The 15,149-nt window shown below is 41.4% G+C and overlaps 1 protein-coding gene across 9 annotated transcripts in view; it reads left to right on the top strand.

Moving 5' to 3' along the window:
* DLG2 (discs large MAGUK scaffold protein 2) overlaps positions 1-15,149 on the top strand; it is a 1,428,123-nt gene that overhangs the window by 928,956 nt on the left and 484,018 nt on the right. For 8 of the 9 annotated variants that reach the window (XM_039519937.1, XM_039519936.1, XM_039519928.1 and 5 more), the window contains one exon: positions 3,375-3,425. In XM_039519937.1, coding sequence (XP_039375871.1) covers positions 3,375-3,425 — 51 coding nt within the window. Of the gene's footprint in view, positions 1-3,374; positions 3,426-12,873; positions 12,884-15,149 lie in introns of those variants that run through there. The other variant, XM_039519929.1, reaches the window with a different exon arrangement.

The following is a 15,149-nucleotide window of genomic DNA, read 5'->3' as shown; positions in this document are numbered from 1 at the left end:
CTGTAGGAGACTATCTGTGTCAACCTCTTCAGGCAGCTGCTGCTGACCTACTTAGACATTATCACAGGAGATGGGGCATCCTGCATAGGGGTTCTATCTACAGTCAGGAGGAAAAGGGAAGACATTAATTGGACAATGCAAAGACATTAATTGGAGCGTGTGTGTGTGTGTGTGTGTGTGTGTATATATACACACACACATTTGTGTGTATATATATAAATACACACAACAGCAACAAAAAAGTTTAGACCAAGATTAGCCATATACTTGACCTTCACTGTTATGAAACCTGATGCCAGCTATGAGAATCATGCTTTAAGGAGATATGAACTGAAGACATTTTATTTTTTCTGCTAAGATTGTGGATCATCAAATTAAATCCCCTTAGGCTGTCATAATAAGGATCCTGTTTGTGCGCAAATACTGGCTGGATATTCAGTCTGTGCTTTTTTCATTCCCTTTTGTACAAAGGATTGTTTCCTTTTAAAGACCTTCTTCCCCACCCCCTCCACTCCGTTTTGCTGCATTAATAAGATTTTAATGCAAAGGACAAGTGATTGTAAGCAGTGAAGCAAAGAAAAACCTTACGGAGCAAGACTGATAAATTGAAGACATAGATTTGACTTCCCCGCCTGCCTAAATAATTTAAGATAAAAGAAATATTCATCAAAACGGAGCCATGCAGATGGCTTTGATTTTATTACTGTTTGTCAAAAAGGACAAAAACCTAGGAATAGCTATTAATTCTCCAGTATCAGTATGCTTCCTGTATAATAGTGAAGCAACATCTTTATGTTTTACCAGCTGGTAAAACAGAAGGTTTATTAGTTGACAGGAACACAGCTTAGGGCAGAACTTGAAGATAGGTCCATCAGTGACTATTAGCCACGATGGGCAGGAATGGTGTCCCTAGCCTCTGTTTGCCAGAAGCTGGAATTGGGTGACAGGGCCTGGATTACTTGATGATAACCTGTTTCATTCCTCTTGGGGCACCTGCCATTGGCCACTGTCAGAGGACAGGATACTGGGCTTGATGGACCAGTATGGCCGTTCTTATATTCTTATGTTGTTAGCACAGAAATCAGTGACTTTCAGCCAAGTCCATCTTGGGGGGGAGGGGAGCCCAGAGCCAGGGCTCTGGTCCTCCCCCTGAGCCCCAAGCCAGCCAAGACTGACTTACTTCCAGCTGCCTGGCGCCTGCCCTGCCTGTTGCTCCTCCTCCGGACTTTGTCTCGCTTCCTGGGCCAAGAGTCATCAGGACGCATCCCCCTCCTGGGTCTGAGGTTACGGAGGGGCGACCATAGCATCCATGAAAGCAGCTGGATTAACCCCCACAAAAGTCACACACGCTTATTCCCACCGCCTAGACGTTAGTGCAATACACAGGAAACCGAGGCACACATAGCATTAGTGCAAAACAGTAAGACTCACATATAACATAACAAGGGAAGATCCCCACTTCATCACATCTCTTCCCCCTTCGAGACCGAACTGAGCAGGGTCACTTTAGCCAGTAACCTGGGGAAGTTCAGGCCCCGCACTCAGGGATAAAGCATCAGCTATAACATTTGCAGTCCCCTTTAACATGGACCACCTCCATCTCATAATCCTGGAAGGACAGATTCCATCTTACAAGCTCGGCATTGGCCCCTCTCATCTGGGGCAGCCATGGCAGGGCGATTGGTCTGGGTACACAGTGAAGCGCCGTAAACACAGAAGACTAAATTTCTTATAGGAATGTTTCTGCTAATACTTCTCCACCTTGTAATATGATTAGTAAATCAGGTCATGTAATAAGTATTATAGGTAACAGTATAAGAAAAAGAAACACACTTTATGACTGAAGCATTTTATTCTTCAGTGCTATATTTTGTTTAACTTGTGTTTTTGACCTTTTTGTTTTGATTTGGATTTTTTGGTTGGTTAGTGTTATGTTTTTGGGGGGTTGGGTGGGGGAGGGTTCTGGGGTTGTAAATCTATATTATTGCATTCAGGATTTACCAAAGCTTGGATCACAGGTGAAAACATATCTACATCATTAAAAATATGTACAATACCTGAGATTATTGCACAATTCCGAGGCCAATATGCATTCCTTTAATGAAAGTGAAATATTTTATAGCAATGCATAAGGTTTTGTTTGGTAGACCTGTGAGCCTGATAGCGATGTTCACATTAGAAATACCTACATACATACATTAGAGCTGTGGTTCTCAAACAGGGTTATGCAGAGGTCTTCCGGGGGGACATCAACTCATCTAGATATTTGCCTATTTTTATAACAGGCTACATAAAAACTACTGAAGTCAGTACAAACTAAAATTTCATACAGACAATAACTTCTGTATACTATACACTGAAATGTAAGTAAAATATTTCAATCGATTTATTTTATATGATAAAAATGAGGAAGGAAGCAATTTTAGTAACAGTTCTTTTAAGAGATTATTTATTATACTTCTTTACACTTTATATTTACAAGACACTTAACTAACCTTGATTAATCTGCACAACCAGCGGACACCTCTTCAGGGTATTATCTCCATTTAACAGATGAGGAAGAGAGGTTAAGTGGGCTTTCACAAGGCTGCAGAGAAAATCCATGTCCTTGTCCACTACTTCAACTAGTAACATGCATTTTATTGAATAATTTCTTGCCTGGCACATCCCATTTTAGTACTTTTGCATTTTGTACAATTTAATTTGTTTTCAGATTCAAATTAAATTGAGGAAACAAATTGGCATGTTAATATTTTTTGTAATTCATATGTTCATTGTAAAGATCTTCTGCCATGTTTTTGCCCTAGGTTAGTGTTGTAAACAAGATGCTGTATTTCAGTGTGTTTATCAGTGAATTATTTTTCCAATAAGAACAATGAATTTCTCATCTGGCAGTCAATATTGTTGCATAGTGTATTTGAGCTTGTAAGGCAGCGAATAATTAATAGCCCTTCTGCCATTTGTGGCAAGAACTTCTAGAGATGCTTTCCCATGGAATTGTACAGCTTGGAAATTATTTAAATATTTGTGTCAAGTCCACAAAGTAGACTGTTAATAAGTAAACTCAAATGATGTATCTCAGCAACCTGTCTTTCAGGTCTGCCATGTACACAACTATCATTGATTTCAACTGGGCTTTCAGGCCTTAATCCTGCACGATGCAAGTCAATGGGAGTTTTCCCATTGACTTTAACGGGAGGCAAATCAAGTGTTTGAGTGTGGAAGACTTGCAGGACCAGACCTTTTATTTTGAAAGCTGTATTCTCGCAAAGTAATGGGACATAAGTGTATACATTCAAGAGTAAAATATGTGGTTTATTGCCTAATTACCTTCAATGCACTGCTAATGGATTTTCTGTTACATGCTTTCTTAGGTCAATGGAACAGAAATCGAATATGAATTTGAAGAAATTACATTGGAGAGGGTAAGTACGAAATGTTTTTTGTATTATAGAAACCAGTGAAAATTTGATTTTCTGTAGCACAAATAATGCAATTATGCTGAAATAATATCATTAAAGGTCAAATTCTAAATTCCTTAGTCAGATAACATTTTCCATTTTAAGTGAGGACTTCAGGATTTGTCCAATAGTTTGTAAATATGAGAAATCAGCAGCGTCAGCCTTTCACATGTTTGCATGTCAGGGTCCAGAATGCTTTTCCTATTCATAACTATTACATGGCGTTGAGGTCTGAGTACTCGGAAAAGACCATCAGGTGATGGAACATCTGGGTGCAGCGATTATTTTTCTTTGTACTTTTCAAGCTGGAAGTATGGAAAGCTTTCCTCACTTCTAGCTTCCTGGACTTTTTTGTCTGTTCAAGAGGAAAGAAGAAATTTAGCACAGATAAGCACTTTATAGAAAGATAATTAACAGCCTTTCAAATTGTAATGTTGTAGCAACTGTGTAAAAGCAGGGTCCTGTATGTATACATGTGTATGTATAAAGGCATGGACAGTATTCTTGCCAGCAAGTTAAAGAAGTATGGGCTGGATGAATGGACGGTAAGGTGGATAGAAAACTGGCTAGATGGTCGGGCTCAACGGGTAGTGATCAATGGTTCCATGTCTAGTTGGCAGCCGGTATCAAGTGGGGTGCCCCAAGGGTCGGTGCTGGGGCCGATTTTATTCAATATCTTCATTAACGATCTGGAGGATGGTGTGGACTGCACCCTTAGCAAGTTTGCAGATGACACTAAACTGGGAGGAGTGGTTGATACACTGGAGGGTAAGGATAGGATACAGAGGGACCTAGACAAATTAGAGGATTGGGCCAAAAGAAATATGATGAGGTTCAACAAGGACAAGTGCAGAGTCCTGCACTTAGGACGGAAGAATCCCATGCACAGCTACAGACTAGGGACCGAATGGCTGGGCAGCAGTTTTACAGAAAAGGACCTAGGGGTTACGGTGGACGAAAAGCTGAATATGAGTCAACAGTGTGCCCTTGTTGCCAAGAAGGCTAATGGCATTTTGGGTTGTATAAGTAGGGGCATTTCCAGCAGATCGAGGGATGTGATCATTCCCCTCTACTCAGCACTGGTGAGGCCTCATTTGGAGTACTGTGTCCAGTTTTGGGCCCCACACTACAAGAAGGATGTGGATAAATTGGAGAGAGTCCAGCGGAGGGCAACAAAAATGATTAGGGGGCTGGAACACATGACTTATGAGGAGAGGCTGAGGGAACTGGGATTGTTTAGCCTGCAGAAGAGAAGAATGAGGGGCGATTTGATAGTTGCTTTCAATTACCTGAAAGGGGGTTCCAAAGAGGATGGATCTAGACTGTTCTCAGTGGTAGAAGATGACAGAACAAGGAGTAATGGTCTCAAGTTGCAGAGGGGGAGGTTTAGGTTGGACATTAGGAAAAACTTTTTCACTAGTAGGGTGGTGAAGAACTGGAATGGGTTACGTAGGGAGGTGGTGGAATCTCCTTCCTTAGAGGTTTTTAAGGTCAGGCTTGACAAAGCCCTGGCTGGGATGATTTAGTTGGAGTTGGTCCTGCTTTGAGCAGGGGGTTGGACTAGATGACCTCCTGAGGTCCCTTCCAACCCTGAGATTCTATGATTCTATGATTCTAATATTTGTACAGACTTATTTCTTATCAGTATTAACTGTGTGTGGTATTAGAACTGAAACCTTGTATTGTTAGCTGTGCAATTTAAACACAGCATTGGAAAAAGTGTAGATTTAGAAGTCACTTTGCATCATATCTTCCTAGCCTCAGTGACATGTGTTTGGTTGCTGGTTACGTAACTATTTTTTTTTTTTAGACTGCAGAAGTAGACTACAGACCTCTTTCAATTATCTTTAAACTAGTATAAACAGGCTACTTTCTATATAAATAATGGAAAGCAAGGCCTGATTGATCAAAATGTGACGATGTTACATGAGCAAAAGCCTGTAAGGTAACTACCTATTCTTAAATAGCTAGTAAGGGCTTGTCTACATGGGGACTAAGTCAATAGGACTAAGTCATTTAGTTAGTTCGTTTTACACAGAAAATAATGAACTTTGCTCTTATCTATAAGGTTTAACAAGCACGTATAGGCAAAGACATAAGATAAAATAGGAATTGCCTCAACATTGGACTTCCACTGCTCATAAACAACACTGATTTGTACAAAACACTTCCAAACCACCACCCCCATATACGTATAAATGGCTGGATATACAGTGGCACAATTTCAGGCATGAGACTCAAAATAAGAGCAATAGGTATCCCCAATGATATTGCCCTGGCTGTTTGCATTTTGCATTGGGTGCCTTGCTGACTGCTCAAACCTCTGAGCAAGTCTCCGTACCTAAGCCTCTCACCCATTGCTAAGGGTTCTCCCTTGCTCTGACAAATATGGTGCAAAATACAACATTCTGCTATAATCTTTGGGACGCTTTCTTCTGCTTCTTACAACCTATTACACAAACAGTGCCAGCTCCCTTCCAAATGCACATACCACTACCATTCTGGAACTACTGAGGTGGCAGTTAAAAATTCCTGCCTTTGGTCCAAGGAGCTTTTGAATGGCTTCATAACAATGGAAGCTGCACACTACTCAGCAGCAGAGGATAAGCTCGGGGTCTCAGGATAACTGGAGCAATCGCCACACCATTGATGTCTATATTGTTCTTGGAATAAAACAGTCCTTTCTCCATGACATTAAAAAGAGTTGAGTTCTGAAAGAACCTAGCATCGTGGATCCTTCCAAACCACCCAGTATTTGTCTGTAAACCTGCCCTGATGGTCGACAAGTTCTTGGAGCACCATGGAGAAATACTGCTTTCTGTTTGAGTTCTGAGCTCTAATCTGGGGCGATTTGAGAGGCCCATGTGTGCAATGCCATCAATAACCACCAGAGCATTACTGAGCTGTATAACTCAGTGCAACTGTATCTTTTCCATCTGAACACATCTACACATCTGAATGACAATGGCCCCAACAGTCAGTCTCACCACACCAAATTGGTTCACTATAGAGCAGTAGCATTCAGGGATAGCCAGCTTCCAGATGGCAGTGGGGACCTGCTTTTCCATGAGTATGTGGCTCTGCATGTTGGTACACGGCCATTGTAGCTCTGGGGTTAGTTCAGCACATATCTTCAGAAAGACTGCCTCCCCCATCCTGAAATTCCCTCATGACCGTTGGTCATCCCATGTCTGCAGAACAACCTTTTCCCACCAATTCACACTGGTTTCCCAAGCCCAGAAACTATGCTACAAGCTATGAAGCTGCTCCAGAAACTGGGCCTCCACTATCACTTGCTTGATGTCTTCCTCTTCTTCCTCATCTGTGTCCCAGTTCCACAGCTGCTGAAGACCCTCCTGCTACTGGAGATGCTCCTGCTGCTGTACCTGCCATGTCATCTGCTTGGTGGTGCGGCTGGCACAGTTGAAAGACAAATTCATCTGGCTTTGAGTGCTGAAATACAGCTCAGTCAGCCTCTCTGTGTCTGAGGTTGCCAGCATAATGGCACGAAGAATGATTGGATCCATGCTGGTTGACAGCAATTCAAAAATGGAAGTAGCCCTCCAAGAAAGAAAGTATGGGGTGGATGCAGATGAATCATGGGAATTTTAATTTTAACTAGCTAGCTTCTGCTATGCATATCACAATACACACCAAGAAAAATCCCAAAACACACACCACTCAGCAGTGTAGCAAAGGACCATAGAATGTTATCAGAGGATGACATGCACTCAGTTTGCAGCAAACCGCTCCTGTGTATACACAGTGATGCTCATTGGCAGAGGACACATCATCCCATGCGCACACTATTACTGGTACCACTCATTACCTGGTACACATAAAAAGCTGAGGGTTAAACTCTCTGTATAGACAAGCCCTGAGAGTAAATGACTCATTGCACTACTACTTCTGCATATTGCACTTTTCATTGTCTAGGAGCATGAATATCATAACCGTTACGCTTTTAAGGGACACAAGTTTTAATTTGTATTGATACGTTTTCCTATGCGCTTTAAAGCAAAGCACAGAAAGAGCCATTCCCTGTGTATCATCACAATAGAACATGTAATAGGTATAGGCACATTTTATCTATGGTTTCTCAAACTATTTGGGCATCTCTAGCTATTTATTAGATGAGAGTTTTCAAAGGTCACTGAACAGAACACATGCCTCCTGAGTAGTATTTTGAGTACCACTTCATTTTTAATAGATGTGTAAAGTTATCAGCTTACATAGTACAGAAACCAGTGTGTTTTTTGCCAATGCTAATGTAGATAATCATTCCTATTATATTTTAAATGTTTGGTAAGCATTTGCACACACAGTTATAGTTTCTAGTGGAGGACACTTGGAACATTTTCTGGCAACAGCTGAATCTGTGGCTACTTGTTCTTACTACTTGAAATGTTCAGTGACACTTATCAGTGTTATTTTTCAGAAATGGGAAGGATAAAGGAGGCCCATCTGTTTTTGTGAGAGAAAGAAAATAAAAGTGATTGCCTTTAAATGCTTGTTATATATTTATGTTACAGTGACAGTGTTTTCAGAAGAGGTGAGAAATACTTCACATTAATTATCCATTTTCTCTACAAAGAGCCCTAGAAATTAGATTGGAAAATCTTCTCCATTTAATGGCAAAGCTGCAAAAATATGTTAGGCCAGTGGTTTGGAAATACAAAAACTATACTACATCAGTAGCAAACATAATAAGCTCCCCCTCTCAGTGCAGATTCTGAGCTACTGTAATTTAAATGTCATCAGTTATTTATTTCACTTATGATACATTCCTAAAACTTACAATTGCCAGCTTGCTCATGCATCCCTAAATTGTAGCTACAAAATAATTTAGGATTACCAGACAAAAAATAAAATGGATTGCTGTCCCTTGGGGCAGCCGCGCTTTTCCCCGCTTTGTTAATTGTAACAATTAAAGGAACAGAGATTGGGCACAGATTACATTGCAAAGCATTGCCCAGATTCCATAAGCCTGGCAGTGCCAAAGTTGCACTCTTCTGTGGTTGACCAGTTGGTTGCAATATTGATTGTGAGGAAAGTCTATAGGGACATGGCGTTGGCAATACTCTCTCTCGAAGTGTTGAAAAAATCATTAGTCGGGCATAAATATTTAATAATAGAGTAATTAATCATTGGAATAACTTCACCAAGCATCATGGTGAATTCTCAATTACTGACCATTTTAAAATCAAGATAGGATGTTTCTCTGAAAGTGATACTCTAGGAATTATATGGGGGAAGTTCTATGGCCTGTGTTACACAAGGAGTGAGACTAGATAATCACAATAGTCCCTTCTGGCCTTGGCATCTATGAATCCCCCTCCCCCAAATTATGATATTGGTTCTCCTTTTTATTTGCCTTCTGGCTTTTAGGTTTTAAATTGCATTTGGGTCATATTATCAAACTTTTCTCTTTAACCATGAGTGTCACAAACTTACTTCTTTTCTTTTCTTTTTTTTTTTTTTGTTATTTTGTGAATGTAAGCTGAGATTCTCACATAATCATAGGATTCCACGAGCTGGGGCTGTTTAAGAAAAATACCAAATATTATGAGACTTGTGATTAAAATTGCGAGAATAGTTATGCTGTGGAAACCACCGAGCTGAAGAGTGGGGCACAGTCCCAACAGTAGTGTAAGAGTTGGGTACAGCAGTGTCCTCCCACGCTCTGCTGGGGAATCTAGTATATCTAGGCATCAGACTCTGGCAGATTCCCCTCCTTTAGAGACCCAGGCTGGGGCAGGAAGTGCAGGAGGAACTGTCACAGATTGAAGTGTCACTAGAGGAGGTTTTGGAATTAATTGATAAACTCAACATTAACAAGTCACCGGGACCAGATGGCATTCACCCAAGAGTTCTGAAAGAACTCAAATGTGAAGTTGCGGAACTATTAACCAAGGTTTTTAACCTGTCCTTTAAATCGGCTTTGGTACCCAATGACTGGAAGTTAGCTAATGTAACGCCAATATTTAAAAAGGGCTTTAGGGGTGATCCTGGCAATTACAGACCGGTAAGTCTAACGTCGGTACCGGGCAAATTAGTTGAAACAATAGTAAAGAATAAAATTGTCAGACACATAGAAAAACATAAACTCTTGAGCAATAGTCAACATGGTTTCTGTAAAGGGAAATCGTGTCTTACTAATCTATTAGAGTTCTTTGAAGGGGTCAACAAACATGTGGACAAGGGGGATCCGGTGGACATAGTGTACTTAGATTTCCAGAAAGCCTTTGACAAGGTCCCTCACCAAAGGCTCTTACGTAAATTAAGCTGTCATGGGATAAAAGGAAAGGTCCTTTCATGGATTGAGAACTGGTTAAAGGACAGGGAACAAAGGGTAGGAATTAATGGTAAATTCTCAGAATGGAGAGGGGTAACTAGTGGTGTTCCCCAAGGGTCAGTCCTAGGACCAATCCTATTCAATTTATTCATAAATGATCTGGAGAAAGGGGTAAACAGTGAGGTGGCAAAGTTTGCAGATGATACTAAACTACTCAAGATAGTTAAGACCAAAGCAGATTGTGAAGAACTTCAAAAAGATCTCACAAAACTAAGTGATTGGGCAACAAAATGGCAAATGAAATTTAATGTGGATAAATGTAAAGTAATGCACATTGGAAAAAATAACCCCAACTATACATACAACATGATGGGGGCTAATTTAGCTACAACGAGTCAGGAAAAAGATCTTGGAGTTATCGTGGATAGTTCTCTGAAGATGTCACGCAGTGTGCAGAGGTGGTCAAAAAGCAAACAGGATGTTAGGAATCATTAAAAGGGGATAGAGAATAAGACTGAGAATATATTATTGCCCTTATATAAATCCATGGTACGCCCACATCTCAAATACTGTGTACAGATGTGGTCTCCTCACCTCAAAAAGATATTCTAGCACTAGAAAAGGTTCAGAAAAGAGCAACTAAAATGATTAGGGGTTTAGAGAGGGTCCCATATGAGGAAAGATTAAAGAGGCTAGGACTCTTCAGTTTGGAAAAGAGGAGACTAAGGGGGGACATGATAGAGGTATATAAAATCATGAGTGATGTTGAGAAAGTGGATAAGGAAAAGTTATTTACTTATTCCCATAATACAAGAACTAGGGGTCACCAAATGAAATTAATAGGCAGCAGGTTTAAAACAAATAAAAGGAAGTTCTTCTTCACGCAGCGCACAGTCAACTTGTGGAACTCCTTACCTGAGGAGGTTGTGAAGGCTAGGACTATAACAATGTTTACAAGGGGACTGGATAAATTCATGGTGGCTAAGTCCATAAATGGCTATTAGCCAGGATGGGTAAGAATGGTGTCCCTAGCCTCTGTTCGTCAGAGGATGGAGATGGATGGCAGGAGAGAGATCACTTGATCATTGCCTGTTAGGTTCACTCCCTCAGGGGCACCTGGCATTGGCCACTGTCAGTAGACAGATACTGGGCTAGATGGACCTTTGGTCTGACCCGGTACGGCCTTTCTTATGTTCTTATGTTCTTATGCTTAGCCCCTACCTCACTGCTATCCAGGGCTGGCTCCAGGCACCAGCATTCCAAGCAGGTGCTTGGGGCGGCAATCTGCAAGGGGCGGCAATCCGTGTGTTTTTGCCCCCCAAGCAGTGCACCGAATCGCCGCCGTGGATGATGGGGGAAGTCTGTGCACCGCTAGGGCGGCATGCGCGTTTCTGCGGCGGCGGCAATTTGGCGGCAGCTTCTGTGTTCATCTGTCAGCGGCACAGCTTCTGTCTTCTGGCTGAAGACAGCTGTCTGCAGCGGCAATTCGATGCGCAGCTTGGGGCGGCAAAAACAGTAGAGCTGGCCCGGCTGCTATTCCTTAAGCAGCTGAGCTATTTGCTCCATATCCTCTTCAGCTGCCCTCCCCTTCTACCTGGTAAATCAGTAAGACAGTGCCTAACATCACTCAACCCACCCTCAGCTGCCTGGCAGAAAACCTGACACTTGTATTAGCCTAGACAGCACTTCTGTTTGTCCCAGGTTTCTGAACAATAGGATTTTCCCCAGGCTATGGCTACACTTTAGCGCTTCAAAGCGCTGCCACGGTAGCACTTTGAAGTGCAAGTGTAGCCAAAGCCTAAGTGTAGTCAAAGCACCAGCGCTGGGAGAGAGCTCTCCCAGTGCTGTCCGTACTCCACCTCCCTGTGGGGAATAACGTACAGCGCTGGGAGCCGCGCTTCCAGCGCTGGGGCTTTGACCACACTGGCGCTTTGCAGCGCCGCAATTTGCAGCGCTGGAGAGGGTGTGTTTTCACGCCCTGCTGCAGCGCTGCAAATTTGAAAGTGTAGCCATGGACTGGTAACTGATAAGGCAATGAATGTCAGACCTGCTGAGGAAACAATGATGGATTTTGCTAGCATAGCAGCAAATATCAGAAAGGGACCTTGAAGAGGATTGGAGAGAGGCAGGGAGTTTTTAGATAAACCTTTAAAATAGTTCATGGCCAGTTCAGGGTTTGAGTTGAGAACTTCATTTTCCCCCATTTTAGTTGGTCCATTTTATGGGTTTACTAAAAAAATATACATTCACTTAGTTACTAGTAGAGTTAGTTTTTAAAAAATGGTATTCCCATCCTGTAGGATATTCCAATATTTTGACATTTTGTTTTCATCCCAAGTCAGTATGAGAAGTTAAATTAGCTAGTTTTTTTGTGGAGCTTAAAATTTGGGGGAAAAATTGGAAATATTGAAATATTTCATTTTTTTCTTGATACAACATTGAAATGTGTCTCTTTGAGTGTCATGGTGCTGCCTGGAAGTTCTCTTTCTCTCTCATGATGTCCCAGAATGGTTCAACCAAAGGGAAGACTGTGGTGCATTTTGGGACGGGTCGTCCAGCCAGGGAACCCAGCCCACAGAGAAGAATGAGTTCATGATGCACCTGAAATATAACTCCCATGAGGCGCTACAGCAGTTCAGGTGGATACAGTTCAATGTTGAGCCTCACTGAAATGAAACATTTTGATGTAGTTCAATGAACAATAACATTTTGATTTGGATTGGCCTCATTTAAATATTTTGTTTCGATTTTCTTGATGGAAAATCAAAAACTGTTGGGAAATTCAAAGTTTTCCAGTGGAAATTTGGGATTTTGCAGAAACTGTATTTTCCATCAAGAAAATATTTTTATGGAAAAAATCCATTAGAAGAGAGACCTTTGTCAGATCATTCTGCTGTGTTCTATTTAGTATCTGTAACTTGACTTCCTCAACAGAGAAGTTGAAAATCTGCCTCACTTAATTATAAGAAACTGTATAATATGTATTTCAGTAGCACTTCCGGAAGTCAGCATTCATGTTTCAGCAGAAAATGGTTTTGGTTCTTATTTTCAGGCTCCGAGGCAATGTGGGCATTATTGGTGGAGGAACCTGGACACGGCTGGATTTGCAGAGCTCCCCAGAATTCAGGTGTCTAGTGTGTCATGCCGTCTGGAGTGCTTACCTCAGGGCAGACTGTCAGAAAACAGGGCAGACAGCCCAAGCTGGTGGTGTGTTCTATAATTAGATTTCACCAAGCCAATAACAAATGTGAACTCCTGGATCACTACACCAGTCTTACTATAGAGTCACAGACAGTCCCCTTAGATGCTCCAGTTTATCTTGCCACCCAGACAAACTGGGCTTTGTGGTAAAGGGAAACTGATAGCAAAAGTCACATCACATCAGGTTGTTCCCAGTCCCAAGAGACCTTTCACTTGCTCTAGATCAGTTGGTACTCTAGATATTACACCAGAGACAAGGCTGGTAGTTAATTCTAGAGTAAACTAACTAAAGGTTTATTAGCTAAGAAAAGGAAATGAGAGTTATTGAGGGGTTAAAGCAGACAAAATAGATGCACAGATGAGCCACAGTTTGTAATGCCAAATGGTGGCAGTGATGTAATAAACTGCCAGTTTCTCAAAAGTCTTTTCAGCGTGCCCAGGTTGTCTCTGGGAATCTCCGCTTTGCATTAGATACACTTCCCTGTAAGAGTTCAAATAGTCTGGAGATGCAGTATCCTTCCTTGAATCCACACTCATCGCTTCTTCTCACAGAAAACAAACTGACAGCGTCACTACCCACATGGCTTTTCCTTTGATGACGGAGTGAGGAATGCATTTGGAGTCTTTGACCTCCCATCACACACAATGATCACTTGCTTTGAAATTAGCACTTTTCTCTTAAAGTTCTTCATTTGCATTCCACCAAGCTTCTTTCTCATTGAATAGGTTATTTAGTTACAGGGGTACACACAATGTAAATGTTTGCTAGTACATTATAACAGGATACAGATAAGTGAAAACAATGCAAGTAACATCCCACTAGTTTTCATTAAGTTTAAACACCAAACATTCTTATACATTTAACAATCACTTTGAGCTATAGTAATACACAATTGATTGGCCTTTGTCTCTGGCATGAGCTGGCACATGGTCTGCCAGGGTCACATAGTCAACTAGAGGTTGAACCTTTTGAACTTAAGTACATTTTAGGGTAAAAGATTCACAAACAATCGGCCCTATATAAAAAGGGACAACTGCAAATTCATTCTTATCTGCTTCTGATGTAGTAAGGAGCCTACCTGAGGTCTGTGTTTTTCTCTCTCCTGTGTCCAACAGGTGCAGGGATAGGATACCTTCATTTAATGATGTTGTTTTCAGCACTGACTTCCCTGGTGAAAGCCAGGAAGTTTCCAAATGCATTCCATAGAGTATTGAAGAACAATAGAAATTGGAATGTTTTCCATTGTACAGTGCACAGAATCCTATCTAGTTTGTGTAGCTCATATGAGATGCTAAAGTAAAAGTTGTATTTACAGTCTAGATTTTGGCAGGAGTCTTTCTTGTATTTATGTGGTGTCAGCTGGGAGCTATGTCTGGAAAGTGAGGGTCGAAGTCTAAGGTGGTGTTTTTGGTTTTTTTTGTTTGCTTTTTGGGTTTTTTTTTTAAAGCCTCTAGACACCAGCCATATTTGTGTTTTGTTCAGGCAGCAGTATGTTATGACTTCAATTTTGAGAAGGGGTCAGAAGGTGTTGCAATGGGGAGGATGCACCCCTCTACAGCTCACAGCAAGTAAATGTCAGCCTTGAGGGAGTTATCAAGGAACAGCTAGAATGGTAGAAATGGGTTTTCAAGATAGAGACCATCAGATCTTTACAAAGCTCGTACTGTAAAACAGTGTGCACTGGACTCCTTTGAGAAGTGCGGGGTGCATAAGTCCATACCTGATTATTGACATTAGAGTGGTCTCACAAAACATAATGGTTTTAAAAAAAAACTTCTAAAATTAGTGTCCCCAAGTAGTCATGTTGCTCTGCACAATGCACACTGTTGTTCTCTCTGTGTTTCTTTGAGTGCATTGTTGTTGTGGAGACCACCTGCTTTTGCAGCTTTCTGATTGGGTGCTTTTTTTTAAATGCCGCTTCTTTACCTGGCCTAACATGCTTCCTTAGTGAAAGCAAATGGTATCTATTCTTGGCAAACTCAGACTACAGTTAATGTAATAAACAAACCCAGTCCTTCCTGCCTGCTGACTTGTGGCAGGGTAGTGACCTAAGGGTGTTTTACAAAAGAGAGAGAGTGGCCCTGCACAGCTTGCCTACACAAGAATGAGCATTATCTGTGTGTGGAACTGAACCGTCAGCTAAAGAAAATAAAATGCTAATCCAGTCTTATTTGTGCAAGTGCAATCAGCC

The sequence above is a fragment of the Mauremys reevesii genome, linkage group 1 (genome assembly GCF_016161935.1).
Source record: "Mauremys reevesii isolate NIE-2019 linkage group 1, ASM1616193v1, whole genome shotgun sequence".
In the NCBI taxonomy this organism is placed as follows: domain Eukaryota; kingdom Metazoa; phylum Chordata; order Testudines; family Geoemydidae; genus Mauremys; species Mauremys reevesii.
The sequence above is the reverse complement of the archived record's forward strand: the minus strand, read 5'-3'. Positions and strand labels throughout refer to the sequence as shown.